This window comes from Lepidochelys olivacea (assembly GCF_965140295.1).
Source record: "Lepidochelys olivacea isolate rLepOli2 genome assembly, chromosome: 7".
Classification (NCBI taxonomy): Eukaryota; Metazoa; Chordata; order Testudines; family Cheloniidae; genus Lepidochelys; species Lepidochelys olivacea.
The window spans coordinates 1,917,958-1,943,895 of record NC_140417.1 but is presented as its reverse complement, the minus strand read 5'-3'; the positions used below and the strand labels follow the sequence as shown (position 1 = coordinate 1,943,895).

The following is a 25,938-nucleotide window of genomic DNA, read 5'->3' as shown; positions in this document are numbered from 1 at the left end:
AGCTGGTTTAGGGAACGCAAACTTCATGAGCTAACATTTCTGCTGTACTAGAAATGGGCCTAAGCCACAAGATCCAACACCACCCCAAGAGACAGTTCAGATCCAGATCCAAAGCTCATGGTTTGAATTTCCCCATGTCTAGTCTGCCTCACAAACAGGACATTTCTTTGTCATTCACCTTTAATGCCAAATTTTAAAACTTAATTGACATTTAATTCTGCCATTACTATGTACAAACTATTCATCTATTTATTTTACTCTTTGCTGCCTGCTCCTGCTGAGCAACAAGAGCTGACTAGTGCAAAGGCACTTACTTCCCTGTAGACTTTCTGCTGGCAGCCTCCAGCGTGCAATTCTGAAAAAATGAAACCATTCCAGATTACTGGAGACAGACAGCACTCCCCTGCAGCTGGAAAGGCAACTCTGTTAGGAGTTCACAAGGTGATTTAGAATTGATCATTAGGGAAAGCAGGCAATGCACTGAATGCATCTGATGAAGTGAGCTGTAGCTCACGAAAGCTTATGCTCAATTAAATTTGTTAGTCTCTAAGGTGCCGCAAGTCCTCCTTTTCTTTTTTCAGGCAAACAATGAAACTTCTCTAATGTCACTGATCTTGTCAGGGACAAATAGTGCAAGTGAAAAAGGATGCAGGGTTTTAGATTTTATTTGACCCGTTGTGTATTATTTGCCTGTGACCATTTGTGGAAACATGCTTGGAGAAGGGGAAAATGGTGCAACAGTCATTGTTTATTGGTACAACAGTGACTTAAAGTAATGTCACATTAATGGGGTCTGCCAAGATCATAGGCAGTGACTTAATCATTATTAATTCCCCTGGTACTTGCTGTAACAGTAATCTTGATGAACTTGCTCAGAATTAATATGGATGTTAGAATACTTCTTACAGGATCACCACTGTTTGTTCAGTGGTAACTAGATGAGCTAATATGTTAATGTATTACTTATATTTTAGGTCTCCTCCATAGCTTAACATAAATGTCAGAGAATGTTTAGGGAAAGACAGTTAACTGTAGGCAGAGACTCCAGACACTAGGACAGGGCTGGCCAAACTTACTGACCCGCAGAGCTGTATATGACAATCTCCAGAAGTTCGAGAGCTGGGACGTGTCTGCCGAGGCTCGGGGTTTCAGCCCTGCTCCTGCTGTGAAGCCCTGAGCCCTAGCAGGTGCGCCCCACAGGGCTGAAGCCCCAAGATTCCCCTCCTCGCTGGGCAGAAGCCACTTCCCTACCCCCTGCTGCAAGGCAGAGATTCCGAGCTCTCTCCCACCCCAGATAGATGGAGAAGGGGGTAGCAGGCAGGGGAGGGGCGGGGGGGGGGGTAAGGGGGCTCTGCGAGCTGCGCTTTAACTGTAAAAAAGAGTTGTATACAGCTTGCGAGCCACAGTTTGGCCACCCTTGCACTAGAATATTTCACAAGGGGGGAGTGGACACAAATGGAAAATAAACAGTATGTTTCTGCTTTGCTAGGTTGTGCTTTTATGAACATAAAGGTTTGCATTTCACAGTTTATAGGGGAGTTGACACTATATGTCATCTCTGGTATGGTTTTCCCATTGGTTAGTGCTACAGAAATAAATTGTAGAATGCCTTCCTTTGTTTAAAACTTCTTTTTGGGGTGAATTAGGCTATCACTTTACCTCAATCTGGCACATTTTATAGGTCTGGGGTTCACCAACAGAGGGGGTGCCTCTGGGTCATCTCCCCTCCAGCTGCAATCACATAAGCCATTTCTCCTCTTACTTGCAATCCTGAGGACCTCCCCCATCGCCCTTCAAAGCCACCTAACTGCAGCAACTAGTTACAAGGGGAAGCAATATTGAGCATATTTAAATTTACTTTCTGCTTTCTTTACTGAAACGTAAGTTTGAACCAAGGAGAGAAACGAGAACCATTTGGTTAGCAAGCTTCCTCCACAGATGATCAGCAAGAGCTCCGTGAACAAGTTTGAGAGCTGCTATCATTGTTTTTTTAGAATCTTCTGCATTTAGTATCTTCTGCAAGAACAGAGTTTTCAGTCAACAAGATCCAAAGAAAATTGCTAGTCTCCTTCAAAAGGATTTATTGCCAGCAGCTTTAGTATGGACAATATTTAGAAAGTCCAACAGGAAAATCTTGTTTGGACAGGTACCATAAAATTCTTCCTTCTCTCATACTTGCCTGCTACATGCTGGACTATGGAGAAAGGGGGAAAAACATACAAGTCCAGAAGCAGCAATACATGTTGAAGAAGGAGGATTGGTTCCTAACAAGCTGGATGAGCTCCCAGAATGACAGTCAGTATGATCAATTATTTATTATTAGTATTAAAAACAAATTACACGCACATGCACACTTTAAATTTTTCCACCTCCCCAATTTATACTATGCACCTATCAACATTTCTCAAGATGCATGACCAAAGCACATCTCATGCATATTTATATATTGCCACAAATTTACACAGTGCTTTGCACAGATCAGGACACATTCCCAGCTCTGAAGAATTTAAAATCAAAGTAGAATCATAATACAATAATACATAAGTCTTTTACAGTGCTTTTCGTCAGTAGATCTCACAGTGCTTTACCAAGAGGCAAATATCATTATCCCCAGTTTACAGGTAAGAAAATTGAGGCACAGAGAGGTACAGTGACTTGCCCAAGACCACCCAGCAGGCCAGTGGCCAAACCAAGAATAGAATCCACATTTCTCAAAGGCCAGTCCATGGCTCTATGTGTAAGGCCAAACTGTACACACGGGACAAGACATTGGACAGCAGCCCAGGAAAAGAAGATGTAGCAGTTACTACTAATGTGAAGAAGACAGGAGGGATTACTGGAGGAGGTGGGTTTCAAGGAGGAATTTGCAAGAGGAAAGCAAGGGAAGTTGACACCCCAGGTAAATTCACTCACCCTTACTGGTTAAATGGGAAGAGTTTTAGAGGGTTAAGCTTGTCTCACCCGCGTGTGACTGTAAGGATGAGTTAAAGTCTATACAGCACTCTAGAAAAGGACTACCTTAAAGAAACAAAGCAAATGAGACATGGGGCTGGATGTCAGGATTCCAAGATTCTATTCCCAACGGCTCACTGTGTGACCTGGGACAAATCACAACCTCTGCCTTAGTATCCCCACCACAGAAGTGCCACCTCCGTATAACACTGAAAGCTAGGCATGAAGAATGCTAAGTGTAGAAGTGCCAGCTACCCATGATGCAGCGGGCAGGAATTTGTGAGCTATAACAGCAGTACACAGTAATATATGGGGTCTCTATAGAAACCATGAAGAGTTTGCACCATGGGCATCACAAAGTACTCAGCAAAGCTGAACTAGTTCCCTGTGTTTCTTGGCTCACTGCCTTAGCTCAGGTACAATAGTTTAAACTGCCCCTAGGTAGTCTTATGTCTCCCCTCTTTACATTTCCTCCTACTGATTCTCTCGGTCCTGGCCACTCTTTGTGGTACTATAACTGGAAACTTGGTAACAGTACAGTTAATGCACAGATCTGCTTCATGACAGACAGCATGTGGGCACTTCAGAGTAAATTCACTACTCTACGTCGCAGTATCACTCCTTAATAGTATTAATGCACAATTTATAAGGTGAGACTGGTCCTCTGTGTCTGGAAGAGGAAGTAAATTTCTCCTGTGCCCTTCACTCAGCAACTATCATTTATTAATGCAGTTTTACAATCCTTCACTTACCAGTATAGTTTACAGAATAGTTGTTTGGATCCAAAAATTTCTTTACCAATTCACAATTGGACAGTATGTGATTGGAAGTGATGACGTTGAGATAGTTCTCGAGTCCCTTCTGTCTTTCAGCGATGAATTCACGATCCATATTCCCAATCAACTTTTTGGGAGGTAGAGGTAGACTTAGAGCCGAGATCTTAAAAAGAGAGGAAACATAATATTATCAAAAAACTTCCTCTTTTAATATCTCATGGAGGTAAATAATTGAGCCATAAAACACTAGTTTTGCGTTGTTCTAAGAACCAGGTAATTTTTAAAAAGTGGATATTCAGAAAGTCTATATTGGCATTTTGCCTTAAGTTCTGTGTTTGTACAGTGCTGAAATAGTCTGATATGTACTCTCATCTCAGAATGTAGAGATTTGTATATGTACCACCACCAAAAGTGCCAGGAGATTTAAGTGCAAGAGCCACACTAACAAAATGAGAATAAAGCACGGTGTTTTCTCAGCATACCTATGTCATAGCACAAACCAACATTGCATCCTAGTGTCTGCTCTTGACAAACTCTCTTCTCTCCTATTTAACTTGTGCACAGATTGATAATAGTTTCTAATTCACGCACTACCATTATTGTGACTTAAAGAAGCCAGCAGTAATGGTTTTTAACTTGCAGTTTCAATTATATGAGATAATTCTTCACATCCCATTCTAAAATTTTTGCTGTGTGACATTATACAGGTAGAGCTGTTATGTACACCCCAGAAGCATAGGCGCCAACTCCGTGGGTGCTCCAGAGCTGGAGCACCCACAGGGAAAAATTGGTGGGTGCTCTGCACCCACTGGCAGCTCCCCGCCCCTCCCTTCCCCAGCTCACCTCCGCCTCCTCCCCTGAGCACGCTGCCACGACCTGCTTCTCACCCTAGCTCCCAGCACTTGCACCGCGGAACAGCTGTTTCATGGCAGCAAGCGATGGGAGGGATGGGGGAGGAGGGGGAATGTGGCAAGCTCGGGGAGGAGGTGGGGCTGGGATTTGGGGAGGGCTCCAATAGGGGCATGGAGGGGGTGGAGTTGGGGCGGGGACGGAATGGGGGCTGGGTTAGGGGCGGAGTCATGGTGGGGCCGGGGGGGTGCGAGCACCCTCCGTCGCCGGGAATAGTTGGCACTTGAGCCCAGAAGCACTACGTTCTAGTGGTGGATCACTGTATACCCCTTACCTACATGTCGTGAGGCTTTAGTTAGTTAACATTCATGAAGCACTTACGGCTCATCAGATGAAAGATGCTGCAGAAAGGCAAGGTATTATTTTAAAGAAATCAAAAGATTGTGTTTGAAAAACAAAGATGTAGGTTGAACACAGTATTTATATCTACTTGCGTCATATGAATTGATACACAATGAATTATTCATCTTTCCAACACATCCCTGTACAGCAAATCAAAGCAGATGTCTCACAGTTACTGAGCCTTCATGGGAGAAATCCTTAAGAAACCGGGCGTCTGTCACAGAGGCCCATGGTGCCAGCTGGCAAAGGGTTCCCTGTTCTGTAACAGCAACTCCTAACAGGCCTGACAAACTAACTACACCTATCAGAGGGGTAGCTGACGCGTATTAGTCTGTATCCGCAAAAACAACAAGGAGTCCTTGTGGCACCTTAGAGGTTAACAAATTTATTTGGGCATAAGCTTTCGTGGGCTATAACCCACTTCACGTAAGATCTTAAATGAAAGCCAGGATCACACTGATCCATATTGTTGGGAAATGTATGTACAAATACTGTGTCAGAAGTTGCAGACATGCACGCATGCCCTCAAAATATATTCCTAAAAGTGTCTGAATCAAGGCAGGGTTGACAAACCGGTTTCTATCAGACAAAGGATGTATATTCAACCGTCTGCCTCAGTTCACCTGCAAATCAAACAGCAGAAGCTCTATTTGCATACGCAGTCAACATGAACTCAGCACACCAGCGAACAAACCCCGGAGGGGGTCATCCTGACTTTAGGAATAACATAATGAATTTTGGGGGTTATAAGGAGAAGGAAAGCCTAAGGACACCTCTATCCTTCTCTGAGGAAGGATAGCGCTTGGGGATAGTAAACCTGGTATTTCTGTGAATAGCCAGTGACAGGCTGGATGTCAAAGGGGAAGACTCCAAGGGGTATCAAGGACTGGGGTGCACCTATTAACCTGCCAAGCAAAGTGAGGGCTGGCTTTGGCTTGAGGAGACTGGATGACAGCGTTGCAGAAAAAGAAAGTTGTTGGGGCACAATAGCTGCTTTTCTAAAGAAAATAGTTCCGGCACTGGGGGGACACTTCCCCACACCGCCTCCAAAAGCTCAAACTGGAAAGTGGAAAGAAGGTGGGAACATCTGGTGGTTATACAATCCCCACTTCTAACTTCCACCAGTTGGAAAAGTAGGAACAGTTTAAAAAGCTGGAGGAAACCATCGCTTTTTGAGAGAGGAGGCAATGCCCTTGCCCTTTTCCTGCTCCTCCCTCCACACCCACGTGAGCTCTTCCCAATCCCTGACATTATCAATGTTGATAAATGCAAAGTAACGCACATTGAAAAACAAAATCCCAACTATACATATAAAATGGTGGGGTCTAAATTAGCTGTTACCGCTCACAAAAGAGATCTTGCAGTCATTGGAAATAGTTCTTTGAAAACATCCACTCAATGTGCAGCAGAGTCAAAAAAGTGAACAGAACGCTGGGAATCATTAAGAAAGGGATAGATAATAAGATGGAAAATAGCATATTGCCTGTATATAAATCCATGGTACACCCACATCTTGAATACTGCATGCAGATCTGGTCACCCGTCTGTGACGTTATCTGGTTAAAATATGACCATATAGATCATTGTTGCAACCACTGTTGTATATTTGCAACAAATCTTGTACAAAATGTGGCATGTAAGATGTCTATGGAAAGGTTATGATTTGCTGGTTATGATTATGCTATCTGTGTGCATGTATCATTTTTGTATTTGAAGTTAAGTATTGGCTCTATACCTGGATTTCAAACGTTTGCCCTGAGGGAATGCCCACAAGGTAATTAGCCAGCACATCTTGGAGGGACTATTCAAATTATGTGGCTCATCAAGAAACAAACACTTAACTGACAATGAACCATGGGAGATGCCCATCTACACTGAATGGACAGTCCTGCAAACGTGCTGTTTGGGGTATAGGTAATGGCTTCTACGGTGTCCAAACCTTCATGCATGGACACGTGACTTGCCCATGTGACTCCAAACTCCATCTTGTCACCTGTAATTTTCCACTAGCTGTGCTGGGGGCTTTGTTTGAAACAATGGGTTTCCCTCCATGGGGCAGAAGATATAAGGCTCTGGAAACCCCTCCATTTTGCCTCTTTTCTGCTCCAACCTCTGGACTATGAACTTATATTAATGGAAGCATTCTAACCAAGGAATTGAGAACCTTCAATGATTTGGAAGCAGCCAAAGACTTGACTTAAGCCAGCAGTTTATTCCATCACTGCTACAAGCCTGAACCAAGAACTTTGCAATTATTGTATGTATTTGATTCCGTCAACCAATTTTAATTCTCACCTTTCTTTCTTTCTTTTTATGAATAAACCGTTAGATTTTAGATATTAAAGGATTGGTATCTGCGTGATTTTTGGGTAAGATCTAAGTTATATATTGACCTGGGTGTGTGGCTGGTCCTTTGGGATCAGAAGAACCTTTTATTTGAAGAGGCTGGTTTTAAAGAACCACTCATCTCTAAGTGTAGTGTTTTCGGTGGTAATACAAAGACTGGAATACCTAGGGAAACCACTTTTATGACTTCTTGTTAGCCAGTGTGGTGAAACAGAAGTTTACTTTTGTTGCTGGTTTGGTATATCTTATGGGGGATTAGCCACCAGTCTTGGGGTGTATCAGCCCTATTTTTCAGTAGTTTGTCCTGAATTTGGCATCCTCAGTTGTGACGCTCTGAGGCACAGTTACACCACCTCAAAAGAGATATACTAGAATTGGAAAAGGTTCAGAAAAGGGCAACAAAAATGGTTAGGGATATGGAACAGCTTCCACATGAGGAGAGATTAATAAGATTGGGACTTTTCAGCTTGGAAAAGAGATGACTAAGGGTGGGGATATGATAGAGGCCTATAAAAATCATGACTGGTGTGAAGTGTTATTTACTCCTTCACATAACACAAGGACCAGGCATCACTCAAAGAAGTTAAAAGGCAGCAGGTTTAAAACTAACAAAAGAAAGTACTTATTCACACAACGCAGTCAATCTGTGGAACTCTTTGCCAGAGGATGTTGTGAAGGCCAAGACTATAACAGGGTTCAAAAAAGAACTACATACATTCATGCAGGATAGGTCCACCAATGGCTATTAGCCAGGATGGGCAGGGATAGTGTCCCTAGCCTCTGTTTGCCAGAAGCTGGGAATGGGCAACTTGATGATTCCCTGTTCTGTTCATTCCCTCTGGGGCACCTGGCATTGACCTGTTGGAAGACAGGATGCTGGGCTAGATGGACCTTTGGTCTGACCCAATCTGGCTGTTCTTATGAATCAGTAGTGGACAAAATGTTGGTAGGAAAAATAAGGTTATGTGACTGTCTTAAGTTACTGGAACGCATGCAAAGCATCCTAACCACTGTGCATTTCCCCACACGCTCACCCTCCTACTTTGAAGGGAAAAAAATCTCACCTGCAGGCTAAGCAAACACAAACACAGACAGACGCACGTCAGTCTGAGAATCTGCACCAAGATTAAAGAATTACAGCAAAGCTTCAGAAATCAGATGCATTTTCTGTTTAGAAGTGCAATCAATCAACAGAAAAACATGTCAGATCACAGTCGACATTGGTGAGGCCTCATCTGGAGTACTGTGTCCAGTTTTGGGCCCCACACTACATGAAGGATGTGGAAAAATTGGAAAGAGTCCAGTGGAGGGCAACAAAAATGATTAGGGGACTGGAACACAAGATTTAGAAGGAGAGGCTGAGGGAACTGGGATTGTTTAGTCTGCAGAAGAGAAGAATGAGGGAGGATTTGATAGCTGCTTTCAACTACCTGAAAGGAGGTTCCAAAGAGGATGGATCTAGACTATTCTCAGTGGTAGCAGATGACAGAACGAGCAGGAATGGTCTCAAGTTGCAGTGGGGGAAGTTTAGGTTGGATATTAGGAAACACTATTTCACTAGGAGGGTGGTGAAGCACTGGAATGGGTTACCTAGGGAGGTGGTGGAATCGCCTTCCTTAGAGGTTTAAGGTCAGGCTTGACAAAGCCCTGGCTGGGATGGTTTAGTTGGGGATTGGTCCTGCTTTGAGCAGGGGGTTGGACTAGATGACCTCCTGAGGTCCCTTCCCACCCTGAGATTCTATGATTCTAAGATTAGGCTCTTCCCCTGAGGGTTAATCACTGCTTTACAGAGAAGGGGCTCTAGTTTAGGTGACCATTTTCAAACTTTCTCCAAATGCTCCTGGAAAGATTTGTTTTTCTGAATCAAGGAATGAAATCTGAATATTTAAGGCAAGCCCAGTATTTTCACCTTGGACTTCTTCAACCCCACCTGCCGGGGGACTGGGATCATATTTATGGAAAGGCACCTCAGTGAGGCCCTGACCCTATGAAGGCTTATGCACGTGCTTTAGGGCCTGAGGGAATACTTACTCTGGGCCCTAATTCAGCACTCAGAGAAGTAAAGCCTCCTCTGCAGCCAATGGGATTTTTGCCAGAGAAGGGCCAATGCTTTAACACTCTTATCTTCAAACTAGAGCGTTCTTCTTAGGGATCTCCGTTGATAATTCAGAGTGCCTTTGTTACAGCAAGTCATTTGCTCTCTTAGCAGAGAATGGTCTGAGGAGTTCTCTCAACAAAATGGAGATCACATGACATACAATTTCCACGCTTCTACACTAAATAATCTCGAAGTAAAAAGAGGATGGATTGCGAGAAGCTTTTTAATCCAGTACACTTGGGGAGACTCTGGTTGAGATTTTCAAATGCAGTTTGGAGATTTAGCCACAAGTCTCCCATTAATTTCAACGGGAGCAGTGTGGTTAAATCCCCTAGTCCAGTCAGCTTTGAAAATCTCAGCCCTCACTATTATTTTTTAAGAGGTGTCCGGTAACAAGGCAGTACAGACAACATAAAAAAATCCACAACAATTCCAGGCTCTGCAAGACATCCAAGCACAACTTCCTGAAGAAACAGGCAATAAGCAGGTCAAGAGTTAAGTGAGTCAGTAAAGAACATGGGTGGTTTACGGCTTTAAGTCCAAGAGAACTTCATTTCTCTCTTCCAGGAACAGGTCAAAGTTTCATAGGTAATTTTACTCTGAATTAGCTTCCATATCTACAGGAGAGGTTTAAGCTTGTTCAGTCACAGGGCCTGAACATTTCCATACAAGATAGTGCTGTTGGGAGTTTTGGAAGGAATTAGGGACTGTGCTTCTTAAAGAATCAGAAAGTGTACACAGGTGTATGCAATGCTGGAGTTATTTTACATAACTCAGTGGAGCAGGAGAAAGAAAAAATAACCTTAATATGCCCCATTTCCCTGCGTGTCACCTCTCAAACCTTGGCACAGAGAATGGAGCTAAAAGGGATGTGTTGGGGCAGTGCTACACAGCAGCCAACACTGTGGAGATTCCTGACAGCACTGCAGCCAATCTACGTCTTAAAGCAATGGTTCTCAATCTGTGGTCCACGGACCCATCAAGGCCCACAGACTACATCTAAAATATCCAAAGGGGTCTGCACCGCCATTCAAAATTTTTAGGGTTCTGCAAATGAAAAAAGATTGAGGACCACTGGCTTAAAGTCACTTTAAGGAACCCCGCCTTCCCGCTGTGCTTCAAGTTCTATGCTGTGCCTCCTAGAGGATATGTTCTCACTCCTCCCAGCTTACAGATAGCGGGAATTTCTGTTGCTAAGCATCTTTTATTACTTTGATCCTTTGCAATCTTCTGTTATTTACTAAAACTGCTTCTGAGGAAAGATGAGTTGAACATAATGCAAGCCATTTGGGCTTACCTGAGACTGCCCTGGCTGGGGCATCTGCCCACCACCTCACAATAATAATTCCACATGTTTCCACTAATGCAAAAAATAATTACAATTCTTCAACAGCCTTGTTCCTTCCCACAAGCAATCTCTTTTTACCTCCGGTGAACCCATGATGCAATTATTCAGTTAGAGTTTTGTAGAATGCATTACACCAGCTTTTTACCAGTCAGAGGTGTTGTAGATAGCGATTTTGTCTCAAGCATGCTCCATTTCGCTCTCCTAGGAAGTGGTATGCATTTTAAAGAACAGTGACTATCAACCTACACAGAAGACCAGGAAGGAAAGTCACAGGGTTTGTCCATTCAGTAGGATTTTCTTTTCCTGCTTGTGGGAGTTATTTTTAAAATTGCTCCATTCCCACATATGAGTTCTCTTCTGAAAAACTGCTGGAATCCAGTCATCTCCTGCTGAAGTCATGTTTGGGCTGAACACGGCGAATACATGCCAAGATATACACAACCTAACAGAGTAGTCATGAACATTGTATGCTGTATTGGTATATTAAGGGCCCAATTTTGGATTCCGTACTCAGGCAAAATTCCCAGTTAGATCAAATGAAGACAATGGGAGATTTTCCTGATTAAGGAGTGCAGGATTGGACCGTAGAAGACAAAGAAGAAAGTAAAGTTGGTCATTTAATAGTGGTCACACAAAATCTTGAGTGCAAATTCAGACCTAGTGGATAACCTCATAGAATTCAATTAAGTTACACCTGCTAAAATTGAGTCTGAATTTGGTCCCAAGTCTATCTTCTACCCTCTACAATGTCATCCCTGCTTCTGTATTTAATGATGCTCATATCGTGAGCACAGTTCAATATACTTGCCCACTCTTGTTCACAGGACTTCACCAAGTAGTCAGATTTTTAAAACCAACAAGGAAATGAAAACCAGAAAGGCCTTAAGGTCCTGCAGTCACACTACATGTGACAGGGGGGAAAAAAGAGAAGAAAGTGACAGATAAAATCTATTCTTAAAACACTGATAGAGCTCACTTCATATGTTATTTGTCTGGTGTTAAACTAAGAAATCCTAGAACCACAAGCATCCTTCCTGTAAATGTTAGTCTCTGCCTGCCCCTCATCCCACACACACTTTGCCTTTTCCTACGCAAACTAAAAGAAACCACTGTCCTAAAAAAAGAAAAGAAAAATAACCAGCCAACTCAGTGTTTAACTGAGGAACCCTTTGCCATGATACAGAAATCCATCACATGATAAGCAGCATCTGGAAGTGCTTTGAGAGGAAGCCAAATAACGAGATACATAGCACTTCTGTGCTGAATTAAGAAGGTCAGTATGTGCCTCCGTTTTGTGGGAGTCAAAGAAAGAAGGGGTCATAACAGTGCACCAAGCCAGAACAAGTCACATCACTGAAGGGAAAGATTCAGTATCTGCCAATCTCCTGTCTTTAGATTTAAATTGGTCACAGAGGTTACAGCCAACATTTCCCAGGGTAAAACCTAAAATAGCTCAGCATTTCTCCTTGTTCAAAAATGTCAGTTTATAATTTTAAAATTTAAGTAATTTCATTTTCAGCCATGTAAGTTTGATGCTGTCTCTGTTCTCTTCATTGTTGTATACAAAGAAGAAAATTTTAAATATAATATAATATATTAATTAGAATTATAGTTATTTATCAGAGGAAAAAATCTTACCTGTAAACTACTATTAAGCAAATCAAAGTCACTGTATCTTCTCACAATCTGCAAAACATAAAGGCAGTATTGAAGCAACACACTAGATTTTATGTGATAACTAAACCGCATGAGGGAAAAAATTCCGACTTGCAATCTTGGTTTCACTAAGCTTCTCTGTACAAATGCAAGACTGCTGGGTTTACACTGCTGTCTAGGAGTCTATGCCAGCAAGTGAAGAGAGAGAGAGAGAGAGAGAGAGAAGAGTTGCTCTCTGTGATGTCTAATCTTGCAAGATTCATAGATTCCCAGGCCAGAAGGGACCACTGATCATCTAGCCTGTCGTCCTGTATAACTCAGGCCACAGAACTTCCCCCAAAAAACTCCTAGACCAGAGCTTTTAGAAAAATCATCCAATCTCAATCTAGAAACTGCCAACGATACAGAATGGACCACGATGCTTAGTAAGTTATTCCAGTGATTAACTACTCTCACTATTAAAAAAGTGCACCTGGTTTCCAGTCTGAATTGGTCTTGCTTCAACTTCCACCAATACAGCTTCCTAGCTGTAACATTATATTGCAGCAGCTTCATCAGAAGGTGTTTGCAGACACCTTCTGATTCTTCCATCCTAGAAGCAACATTACTTCAAAATCATACATTCAAAATTTAGAAAAATGTAACTTGACCTTCCCCAGAAAAATCTATCTGGTAGCAGTGGATGCTCACCAGCTCTTCACAGGGTATCAGCATCATTACTTATTTTTATTACAGCACAGCCTGGACAAGACAGTGGTTCCACTGCTAGCCGGGAGGCAGGTCCTGGCAGACTATTCAGACCCCATAATTTAGGTTTAAAAACAAATACCATCTATACACACCTGCATATTATATATATGTAATAGGAACACACTGCAGGGATTATTCTTTGTTTGGCCTAGAACATCCACAATGGCAGAAGACAATGAAGTCTTCTATAACTACCACAGCCACGTCGCTCTTCTAAGATGAAGAGGTCAGACAAAAATGTGCCTCTAACAATCACAACTTTCAGAAGCTTTGGTCAAATACGGAAATAGAAAGTTTATTCCAGAGGGGAAAAAAAAAAAAACTTGCTTCCAAAACTAGAGCAAACAATGTAAAGCATCCTAAATTATTCTATCTACCGATGACAGACAGACATACATACGTACATAGGAAAGAATGCTAGTGGAAAGTGTGTATGAGATCAACGTGAGGACTTTTATTCTGTGTCCACTGGCAGGATTGTCACAGAAACTAAAGGACTGACTCACCAAACTTTACTCCTGGAAGTTGCCCACTGTTGTTGGGACAAGTAGCCTACAAGTAGTAAGAGTTGGCACAAAATGAGCCTTGGTGTTGTATCTTAGGTCATATGTATCTTAGGTCACATGTAGTAGTCATCTGGAAGACTTATATGCTGAAATGAAGCCTTCACGCTAATTAATACTGACACTAGAAACAACAGTTTGTGACCGAACACATTCAAGCATTTCACATTCCTGACTCTCTCTCAAATAGCATTTGGTCTCTAGCTAGAATTAGACTAGCTAGGATGAATCCAGGTCTTTTCCTAGGAACAGTGGCCGATTAGCCCCTGGGCCAAGGGGGCCTGTGCCCAGGGGCCCCAGAAAAATGGGCACCCCGACTGCACTTCCCCAGCCCACCTAAAGCTCCTGCTGGGGAGTTGGGGAAGCCCCTGCACCCGACCCCACTCCTCAGCATGAGTGCCGGGTGTGGGAGGATGACTCCAAGAGGAAGGGTTAGGGAGGGGCCCCCCACTTCCTCTGGGCCCCACAAAACTGTAATCTGCCTCTGTCTAGGAAGACTGTCTGTTTAAGTGACCCAAAATTTAAAGAGCGATTACCTGCCAACTGTTTTCCATGGAAATCCCTCTCTGCACACGAATTATGTATTCCTAGAAATGAGAGGGGAAAAGAAGGGAGAGAGTTATTAGAAACCGGAACTAGTGACTCACAAAGAAGTGTGAATGCATAGTCAGCCTTCTCTTTATAATGGATTTAAACTGACCACTATGAAACTTGGAAAAGCTCAGAATTTTCACCATTTCTGATCTAGATTTAGAACCTCCCAGCTGGAAAGTGTTTTGATCAGGGGTCTCATTCAGACCCATCTCTAGAACACACTGAAAGATGAAACAGAATTTTAAGAGTGTACAGGTTTCTGAAGCATTTAAGCACTTTCATTTACTTTAATGAGAGACAATAGTGAATACGTCTCCTCCTGTTATCTCAGCCAGTAAAAGCTGGAGAAAAATCTGTTCCTCAAAGATCTAACTTTTAAGACATCTCCTGGAATTACAGCCACCTTCATAGCTGAACGAACTCCAGCTCATCATTCCCAACTTTACTACCGCTCATTGCTGCTGAATGCAAAAATTACTATGGAAAGCTTAGGTGAGAGGATGAAGGGGTTAAACGCAGCGTAATAGACTTGAATAACTGGCACACTTCTATTACTCCTGATGCAGTGTTTCATTTCCAATGCATAGCTCACATTCATTGCTTACAGACAAAATATATGCCTGTATATTTTAATTATTGATTATTGTTGATTTTTACCCATCCATCTTTACATTCCTTAATTCCTGGACTTAATTCTTAACACTATTTCCCTTCATTTCCATAGTCATCTTTACACCGTGCCTCTTGAAATAGGGCCTCTGAAAATGTTTTCAAAAGTATCCCACAATAAAGTGTATTTACCTATATTTCTTTGTGCATCCCCATCTCCTGATTTTGCTCATCCCGTCTCAAAACTAGAGAAACCCAAATCTCCCACATCGCAAAGCATATGGGTGAATTCTATTCAAGCAGTATCTCTCCACATAAAATCAGCATAAGGGATGGTTTCCACACCATTCATTCCTCTTATTAATATACCCAATTATATTACAGTTATCTTTCCCCAAAGCCAAAGAAGAGCCCTGATCCCCAACCCAGGTACAATGAAAGGCAACAAAGTTAACCCTGACTTACACCAGTGTAACAGAGATTAATTAAGCAGACACTTGAAATGCCTAATTCACAGCTAACAGTTGGGTTTTTCCATTTCCTGATTTCTAATCTGTACCTTAGGAAGTGGGAAGAGACTGCTTTATATATACACACAGACAGGAAAAGTAGTAACCACTTATTCAGCAAGTCTCTGAGGAACATTAGCTGTTTCTCTGAAAGAATGTAAGGGAAAGATGATTCCTGATGTTTGGTCATTCATCTTTACTAGTATTTTAAAGGAAGTGGAGTTATTGCCCAATCTCCCCTACTGCTCACTGTTTACACAGCGACTGACCTTCTCATTGTACTACTAAGGAATGTTCTCAGTCAGGCAGAATGGAGGCACAGCTTCCATTTGATTACTGCTTGGGAAAATATAAAATTGCTTTCAATACAATACTGCTCTTTCCTGAATAAAATACCAACAGCACAGCTTCATCCCACAGCTTCCCTTATCTCCCTTCCAACACACTATCCCCATCACCACAGTAAAATTCCTTAGAAGATCAATTCGGATCCAAAAATCACAATTATCTTACACAGCCCCTTGCCCCATCCAGCTACTTTTTTATCATCAGGCCTCCTCTTCCACTGCAATCAGCTCTCCCACAATCCACTGATTCCACCGGGTCAGACAGAAATATCCCCACAATGAACTCACTATTCAGTAACTTCTGACTCAGAAAAAGGGAGGCTGCTTCACAGGTTCCTCGCTCCTCATCTGTTTAATACCAAGGAGGTTTGAAAAGCCGACAAAAGTATGGAAATCCAGGTCATCTTCAGTTCATGCCAAAAGCTTATCAGAGGCACAAAAAGGCTTTTCTAGCTTCCAGCTTTTTAATGCTCGAAACTGGAAACCTAATTAAGCAAGAACCATCAACAAAATACTAGTTTAAGAACACTGGATAGAGACTATTTTAAATAAAGGGTTCTAAAAAGCCCCTTTTAAATGCTTATTTGAGAAATCTTCTAGTATGGAAAGTAGCACTGTAATCATGAGAGCTGCTTAGACCCCTGGGTCCTCCTTTAATAAGGGGCAAAGTATGATTACTATTACACAATTCATCATTAAACCACTTCATCTAAGATACTGATGCCTACCTGCAGTGTAAACAATGCAGCTCACGTCAGCTGTATCTTTATTATTGTAATGTACGCACCATTCCATACATTTATAAAAATAAGATCACAGCAGAAGAAAATTAGAGACGCACGTTGAAATTCACTGAAATTTACTGAACAAGGAAACCACTTTGGAAAGAGTAGAGAAAAGATGCTGTCCCTCTTCCCAAACAGGCTAGTTCTCTTGCCTTAATGCAAAGTGTTTTGAATTTTATTAGAGGACATCTGTAAAGGATATGCTTAGAACAGGATCATACAGAATCTGGCAAGATGCCAAGCACCTTGGACTCCTACAGACTTCAGTGGCATAGTGACAAACTTAGCACTTTGCAGAATTGATCCCAGAGACTGTATACAACAGTTACAGTTCAAGTACACTGTAGACTCTCAGGTCAGGGACTCTTCCTTTGAGTGTACAGCAGCCAACATAATTTGGCTGCCATCCTCACTGGGACCTCTGGGTGCTATAGTAATAGCAATAATAATGATTAGCAGTGCTATTAGAAACCTTCCTGCTGATATCACTAAAATAAGCTGTGTGTTCAACAGTCAGATATCCTGTCTTTTAAGCTCTGACCATACTTTACAAAACTACGTTGGGCTGCGTTTGAGGTTTTCTTCAAAACACACACAACTTAGGTTTTTTAGTTAATGGTCACCTTTAATGCTGATTCCATTGTGTGTTTCAAAGCAAAGGAAAATGCTAGAGAAGAGGCTGAATTCATTCCAAATTAATGGCACAAGGATCTACAACTGTTTCTAAACAACCGAGATTCTCTCCCTTCCTAAAATTATAGCTTTAGAAAAATGTAGTCTGATTTTGTAACTACATAAAGATCTAGAGAGAGATTTAAAAAATCTGAATCATTAAAATGAACTAAAGGGATGATTACATCTTTAAAAACAGTGTTCCCATTAATTGTTAATCAAAGAAAAGCTTTCAAAATATATTTTAAGGAATTATCTCAGCTTTTAGCTTCTGGGCTACCTTAAGGCAGCAGACTAATGGAATGGCAAATTCCACTTCACTGTTGTAATTTCAATGTACAATACACCAAGCAGGGAAAGAATTTATTCCAGAGAGGACATGCATACACACCCCGTAATGGTTTTACTACTTTAAATAGTTCTGCAGCTCGCAGGTCCAGGCATGCAACTACTGCAGCAGGGATCTGTAGAGAATATCATGAAAGAGACTAGTTTTCCATTTAAGGCTTAAAAAGCAAATTATAGAAACAAGTTCTCATCTACAGATGGACACATAAAAACACTCAATGTCTAAATAGCTGAAACACATTAAAGCCTTTCTGCCGAAAAGGCCTCTGCTATCAGAACATGGTATCTTATTATTAGGCCTCTTTTACAAGTATTTTACCTTAAAACACATTGGACACCATTCTGCTCCAACTGAAAGGAAATTAAAAGGACAGGAAGATTTTTGCCTGCTACAGAAATGGTACTCTTGGTACTCAAGTATTTTCGGACTTGCTAAGAGCAGATCTTGCAACTGGACCACTATGCTCACAGGAAGCTATGTGACATGTTAGTCACACTGGTTAATGCACTATTAGAAGAGACTCAGATACTACAGTGATGAGAGTGGTATAAGAACCTATACAGAATAGAATTTAAAAAGCCCTGATGAAATCAAATCCAGTTGCAGGATCAGGCCTTATACCCAGAGGGTGATATGAAGTGCCATTGAAATGTATATGAAATATAATTGCTATGATGTTCAAAATTAAAGCGTGTGTACATGGTAAATATCGAGACACGGAATTAGCTATGTCCAATTATACATGCTAAAAAAACCCAGAATTTTTACATTGTGTTTAATCAGAAAAAGAGCTCTCTAAAAATTAGATCATGGTGTTCCATATACTTAGTGACTTACTTAGTGACTTCCAGATCAAGTGCTATCAGTCCACAAGCCAAACAATTTACACATAGATGTACTGTGATTTTGTTTCAGTGTAGAAACTTGGGAGGGGGGCCGAAACAAGCTCTTTTTTGGTTTGTTTTTGTTTGAGAGACAGGGGCTGTCTCCTCAGTCTTCACTAGCAATAAAGATTCAAAAATCAAAAGTCAGCCGACAGTTTTGTTGCTGCAGCATGAAGCTGAACGGAACCCGACATACGTACTGGCTCCACAGTGCTACCTGACACTGAACTGCATCTACTCTATGATACACGGTGAGCCAGTCTGCTGAGTGAGTCATTTCTATAGTGATTTTATAGCTATTTTTCTGACAGACAATAACACTTGGTACAAGTTTAAGAGGTTTGTGTGTGTTCTCTGTCAAGTGAGAGAGTTACATTTATTACCATGAACTGCAAACTTTTGTCCGATATTTCAAATACCAATTTCATTCCCTCTTCGGTTTCTGACTAATGCAAACATATGTAGTGGGTTATTCATGCTGAAGTTTCCTCCTCATCTACAAGAAATAGGAATCAGTCTACTGCCAAATGTAGAATTTTATTCAATGACATTAAATTTACATTTCCCCAATATTTTAATGTCATACTATCCAAACTGTTGTATTTGACCTAATTTGAATAAGAAGCAGGCTAATCCACTAGAATAGTCCATTTTAAGTATCCCCATCACTAATTTTTGTCTTGAATTTCGTATTTTACCATGTTTAGAGATTTTTTTCCCCTGCAATTCGTCACCCTTATCTTGTAGTCACTGGTTTATTCAAAACTCTGACTATTTCTGGAGCCTATAACAACTTTACAGAGTATTCCTAGCCTGGATGTCATATTAAATTACATTAAATCAAATCTGGACTCAGATCTTGGTTTGTAAGAGCTATGGAAGAGGGTGTTTCATTTTTGATAAATCCAATGGAAAGTTTTTAAGCAATCCCCGCAGCGTTTGCAGCCCACCTATGACGACATAGCACTAGGCGACTTAGTAGTTTCAGATTCAAAAGAGGAAACAATCTATTTTCATTGTTCAAACCAACACATATGCAAGATTTAAAAAAAAAAAATCAGATTTTTCACATTTTCTGCTTTAATAATCTTAGATGCTATCAGTATCACAGATAAGGATTTTAACTGTTAATATTATTTTTAACATGGCCACATCCCCTTAAATTATGGATAGAATATATCACTGGCAAATGAACAACAGGTTTATTTGTAGCCCCCTTTTCGTATCTGCTATAGTGCAATGCTAATTTATGAAGCTTCTGCTCTCCATGTATTCGTATAGGATAAACACATTTATAGCCAGGATTTCTTCCTTTTGGGGCCTTTCCTTTGAAAGCCTGAAGGGGTTTTCATTTAGTCTTCCTATTTCATTCAGTCTTCCTATTAATAAATCACCACCACCACCCTGTGTCTTCATTATGTCAGGAATACAGTAAAATGAAACTATTCCTCCCCCCAAGATGTCTTGGCAAGTGCCTCTTCTGGGAGGGAATCCTACCGCTACACTTGGGATCTGTTACTATAATTTATTTTCCCCACAGAAGTTCAAATCAGATGCGCTATATATCAGTTACTTCCTGCTCTCACCCAGTTTCCCAGCTCAGAAATGAGGGGATAAGGTCAGATATGCGAGATGACAGGGTAGTAGCTTTACGTCAAGTAGGAAATCCAGACTGCTGTGGTGCCTGCTATTTTGTTTTAACCATTACCCCACGCTGCCTCTATGTAAACTACCTGTGCTATGTACACCTCAAGACCATTTTATTTTAATTCTTAACGACAGTCCTTCTGCCATAAAAGCTATTAGAAATACATGCACCCGAAACGACTTTTAAATCAAAAGCACAGTGCTACTGCATTCTGATCTTTTGTGCATTTCTGGTGAAGAGCAGAATTAATTACTACTAGAATCTTCCTCAGTGTGAATTTACAACACGGAAGTACAAAGACAAATGATCAAAGGGTCACAATACTTGCTACTGAAATCCCACACATGGAAGTCGCATCACACAGAGTATTTGGGATAGAAAACTGCTTTTAAGTGCTTTCTGTACAACAGAACTCTTCGCGTTTTTTTTTTAAGTCAACTCCTGTAGAGAATCAACCAAAAAAACCAACAAACCAAAAGACACAAAAACCTATTGTTATCTTTGTACTTGTAAGTGATTGTAATAAATGGTGTTGAAAACAGTTAAACGGGGGGAGGGGGAAACCACTCACAATGAAACTAGAATCTGGCTTGGTAGCACAGGGAAACAAATTATATACGATAATCACTCAATAACTAAACACAGTTACACATCTCAGTTTATTAAGACACAGGTAAAGGGTTTGTCAGAAAGTATGCCTAACATAGCTTTGGTTATAATGCAAGTTTGACCACAGCTCAGAATGTAGAGCCCTGGGCTTGTAAACCACTAGTCACAACTTCTAAACTCACTGATGCCTTCTAAAAGATTCCTCATAGTTTTAGAAGCCTGTGTTCAGAGGGAGATTGTTTTACAAAAGTTAGTTCATTAAACTACTAATCTGAGATCCTCGAACAGAAAGCATTGCAGAAGCACAGATTATTTGTACTGTTACAATTTTGATGGCATAGCATGCTTATTAACTATAAATATAGCACTATCTACCTCTACCATCTTTCATGTTACAACATTCACCAGACACAAGGAATAAGTCAGAAGCCTGCTGTCATGATATGCGTGCCCCTAAACAATGAGTGAGGCTGAAGGACACACCCCTTAATGTTCAAAACAAAGTCTCTTACCAATGCACCAGCTGCTGTGGAAGTACACCTGGCCTTATCTCTTACAACCCCATTCCCTGCTAAGTGGGTAAAGCTCTGAAACGTGATTACAGGTCTCCTTTTCTCTGATTCTGTACCTTGGTACTGCTTGATAATACCATGGTAAACACAGTTTTTAAAAGTGCATTTATACTCCCAGAAAGGGCCTATAAAAATAGCATTATGGAATTCTGTTGTTCTTGGGTATCAGTGACCCCAGACAAAGTCTGCTCAGTTTTTAAGAAAATGGTGTCAGGTGTAAATACATCACAGGAAAATGAGCCTGGCACCTGAAAGTCAAACTGGGTTCTTTCTGGCGAAGCATCATAATCACCCCTTGTCATAATCTGAGTGCTACATTCTGCCCTCAGTTACACCTGCGCAGCCTCATTGTCTTCACTGGAGTTGCACAGATGGAAGTGTGGGCAGAATTTAACCCTACGTTGTCACTTACATTAGAATCCAGCTCCACTCCCATCATTGAGATGGATCAGCCAGGCTAACGTAAGCAAAGAAATGTTAAAATCTTACTTTGGCACTAGAGTAAGCAGGCATAACTGTGCAGACACAGCGGGAGATGGTCTGGGTAAGGGCTAGTCTACACTAGAAGTGCTACAGTGACACAGCTACGTTGGTGCAGCTGTGACAGGGTCGTGCATCTGGTGAAGATGTGCCAATGGGACAGAGCTCTCTCCCATCGCTCAGTGAGAGGCAGTAGCTATGTCTGCCAGAGTGCTGCCCACACCCCTGCTTAAGTCGTTGTAACTTACATTGCTCAGGGGGGTGGCTTATTCCCACCGGAGCGACACCAGTTGTACCGACACAAGCGGTAGTGTGTACAAGCCCAAAGAAGAGGGTGCATTTGCATTGTGACGTTATTGACCAGCACAATACAGGTAACCAACAGTAACAAGTAGTACAGTTATGGCACATGGCATAGAGCAGATCCATCAAGCAGAGAGGAAGGGAAGGGGCTGCACAGCACGGGGCTCACTGTATAAAGCCAGGAGACAAAACCCAGCGACAGAGCCATCAGAGCAACCCAGCGAGCTGCCCTGGGGCTTCTTCCCACCCAACCCCAATACCCCAGGTTTCAAACTCCCTCCCCCCCCACAGGGCTCCCCCCGACACACCCCCGGCTCCCCCCCGACACACCCCTCCCCCCCACACACACATATCCCACCCCAGCTCCCCCCCTGACACACTCCTCCCCCCACACACACACACATATCCCACCCCAGCTCCCCCCCGACACACTCCTCCCCCCCACACACACACATCCCACCCCAGCTCCCCCCGACACACTCCTCCCCCCCCACACACACACATATCCCACCCCAGCTCCCCCCCTGACACACTCCTCCCCCCCCACACACACACATATCCCACCCCAGCTCCCCCCCTGACACACCCCTCCCCCCCCACACACATCCCACCCCGGCTCCCCCCCCCGACACCCCCCACACACACATCCCACCCCAGCTCCCCCCCCGACACCCCCCCACACACACACACATCCCACCCCGGCTCCCCCCCCGACACTCCCCCTACCCCAGCTCCCCCCCCAAAGCACACCCCCCATACAAACACCCCCACACCCAAGCTCCCCCGCGATACCCCCCACCCCAGCTCCCCCCCGACACACACATCCCACCCCAGCTCCCCCCCCGACACTCCCCCTACCCCAGCTCCCCCCCCAACGCACACCCCTCACACAAACACCCCCCACACCCCAGCTCCCCCCCCCCAACGCACACAAACACCCCCCCCCCCCCCCACACACACACACACACACACACACACGGCCCGGCGCTCACCGTGTGCGAGTGCAGGCTCTGGCTCGCCTCGATCCCGGCTGTCAGCGGCACCGTGTCGTCCAGCAGCACCTTGCCCGCCGGCGGCTTCTCCAGGAAGGCCATGCCGGGCCGGGCCGGGCCGCGCCGGGAGCCGGGAGCCGAGCGCCGAGCCCGCGCCGCCGACCTGCCTCGCGCAGCAGCGCTCGCGCCGCGCCCGCCGCTGTCAACACGGGGGAGGCGCCGGGCGCCGCCGGGTCTTAAAGCCCGAGGCCGCCGGCCCCGCGCGCAGCCCGGCCGCGTTTCCCGGAACTGCAGTCAGGCCACCAGAGCCGGCACCCAGCCCGGGGGGGCGCCTCACCCGGACCCCCCCGCGACACCCAGCCCGGGGGGGGCGCTCACCCGGACCCCCCCGCGACACCCAGCCCGGGGGGGGCGCCTCACCCGGACCCCCCCGCGACACCCAGCCCGGGGGGGGCGCTCACCCGGACCCCCCCGCGACACCCAGCCCGGGGGGGGCGCTCACCCGGACCCCCCCGCGACACCCAGCCCGGGGGGGCGCCTCACCCGGACCCCCCCGCGACACCCAGCCCGGGGGGGGCGCCTGACCCCGCCCCCCCGCGACACCCAGCCCGGGGGGGGGCGCCTCACCCAGACCCCGCCCCCCCGCGACACCCAGCCCGGGGGGGGGGCGCCTCACCCAGACCCCGCCCCCCCGCGACACCCAGCCCGGGGGGCCGCTCACCCAGACCCCCCCGCAACACCCAGCCCGGGGGGGGCGCCTCACCCGGACCCCCCCGCGACACCCAGCCCGGGGGGGGCGCCTCACCCAGACCCCCCCCCGCGACACCCAGCCCGGGGGGGGGCGCCTCACCCGGACCCCCCCCCGCGACACCCAGCCCGGGGGACCGCTCTCACCCAGACCCCCCCGCGACACCCAGCCCGGGGGGGCGCCTCACCCAGACCCACCTGCGACACCCAGCCCGGGGGGGGCGCCTCACCCGGACCCCCCCGCGACACCCAGCCCGGGGGGGGCGCCTCACCCAGACCCCCCCCCGCGACACCCAGCCCGGGGGGGGGCGCCTCACCCGGACCCCCCCCCGCGACACCCAGCCCGGGGGACCGCTCTCACCCAGACCCCCCCGCGACACCCAGCCCGGGGGGGCGCCTCACCCAGACCCACCTGCGACACCCAGCCCGGGGGGGGCGCCTCACCCAGACCCCCCCGCGACACCCAGCCCGGGGGGGCCCGCTCACCCAGACCCCCCCGCGACACCCAGCCCGGGGGGGGCGCCTCACCCAGATCCCCCCCGCGACACCCAGCCCGGAGGGCCGCTCACCCAGACCCCCCCGCAACACCCAGCCCGGGGGGGGCGCCTCACCCGGACCCCCCCCACGACACCCAGCCCGGGGGGGGCGCCTCACCCAGACCCCGCCCCCCCCGCGACACCCAGCCCGGGGGGCCGCTCACCCAGACCCCCCCGCGACACCCAGCCCGGGGGGGGCGCCTCACCCAGACCCCCCCGCGACACCCAGCCCGGGGGGGGGCGCCTCACCCAGACCCCCCCCCGCGACACCCAGCCCGGGGGGGGCCGCTCACACGGACCCCCCCCGCGACACCCAGCCGGGGGGGCCGCTCACACGGACCCCCCCAGCAACACCCCTTCCTACTCTCTCCCATTGTCCAACTTGACCCCAACAATGGTCCCCTCTCTTCCTGCTATTTATAACCCCAGATCCACAGGGAACAAGCCCACTTCATCCCATGCCCAGGGCCCTCCATTACCCTAGCTTCAGAGACACCTGTTTTGCTCCCAGACTCCCTACAGTTTATGGCGATCAACATCTGGATTTAGATTTGGTAACTGCCCCAAACTACTACCCACTGTTTGTCAGCCAGGGGTGCTGGAACTAGGAATGCTGGGGGTGCAGCAGCACTGCCTAGCTTGAAGTGTTTCCAACATATCCAGGGTTTACAGTTTTGTTCAACGGCTTTCACCCACCCCCACTATAAAAACTGTTCCAATGCCACCACTCTGACCCAACAACCCCCCCCCCCCCGCAACTTGACCCATGATATCAAATGGACACAGAATTGCACACCAAGGGAGGCAGAAGGAAAAGGAATTAAAGTCAAAAGGAAAATTGGAGTTGGGTGCCTTTGAAAATCTTCCCCAAGGTTATACAGAGAAGGCCTGATCCTGAGAGGTCCTGAGTGTACTTGACTCCTCACTGGGAGTTAAGGAGGCTCAGCAACTGGCTGTGTTAGGCCCAAGGTGATAATAGAAAAGAAACCAAATGAAGCGCCTCAAACGGAGGAAAAGAAACTGAACGTCATGGGCAGTCAGTGCTGGTTCTGTGGCAGGAGTGGCCAGGCTAAACCCCCTGCCGCAGAGATGAAGCAACTTCAACATTTCCCCTGAGATGAGATCACGCTGAATACACAAAAGGCTTTGTCCACCCCCACCTCCCGCCATCCAACCTCCTCCAGTTTTGAGGAGCCAGATTACAGCCCTCGTTCCTTTGTTAAACTCATTTCGTTTACCTTTGCATTACAGTGCGGCTTGGTAAGGACAAAACACCATTCGCTTCACAATATACACAAACATATCTGGACAATCTATCCTTCAGAATATGTGACCATCATGGGGATTTTGCTAAACTGCCTGGGGAGAAGCATTTATACAGTGAAAAATAAAAAACATTCTGAGGTTGGTGATAGTCACCAAAATGAATTACATTAATTGTGAATAAATGTATTTCCAAGGAGGTGGGAGATACTATGGAAGGCATAGATAGCATAATGGGCAGGGACGGAGGACTTTTGGCCAGCAAACTATATAAAATTCACCAGCTGAGGAGAAGGGCT

General features: G+C 45.2%; 1 protein-coding gene across 6 annotated transcripts in view; it reads right to left on the bottom strand.

The window, feature by feature from the left end:
- PXK (PX domain containing serine/threonine kinase like) overlaps positions 1–23,278 on the bottom strand; it is a 60,670-nt gene extending 37,392 nt beyond the window's left edge. For 5 of the 6 annotated variants that reach the window (XM_084635109.1, XM_084635107.1, XM_084635108.1 and 2 more), the window contains exons 1-4: positions 23,094–23,278; positions 14,277–14,327; positions 12,410–12,457; positions 3,705–3,891 (exon numbers count right to left, since the gene is read on the bottom strand). In XM_084635109.1, coding sequence (XP_084491235.1) covers positions 3,705–3,891; positions 12,410–12,457; positions 14,277–14,327; positions 23,094–23,195 — 388 coding nt within the window. In that variant the 5' untranslated portion in view covers positions 23,196–23,278. Of the gene's footprint in view, positions 1–3,704; positions 3,892–12,409; positions 12,458–14,276; positions 14,328–15,965; positions 16,002–23,093 lie in introns of those variants that run through there. The other variant, XM_084635110.1, reaches the window with a different exon arrangement.
- Between the last annotated feature and the right edge of the window lie 2,660 nt (positions 23,279–25,938).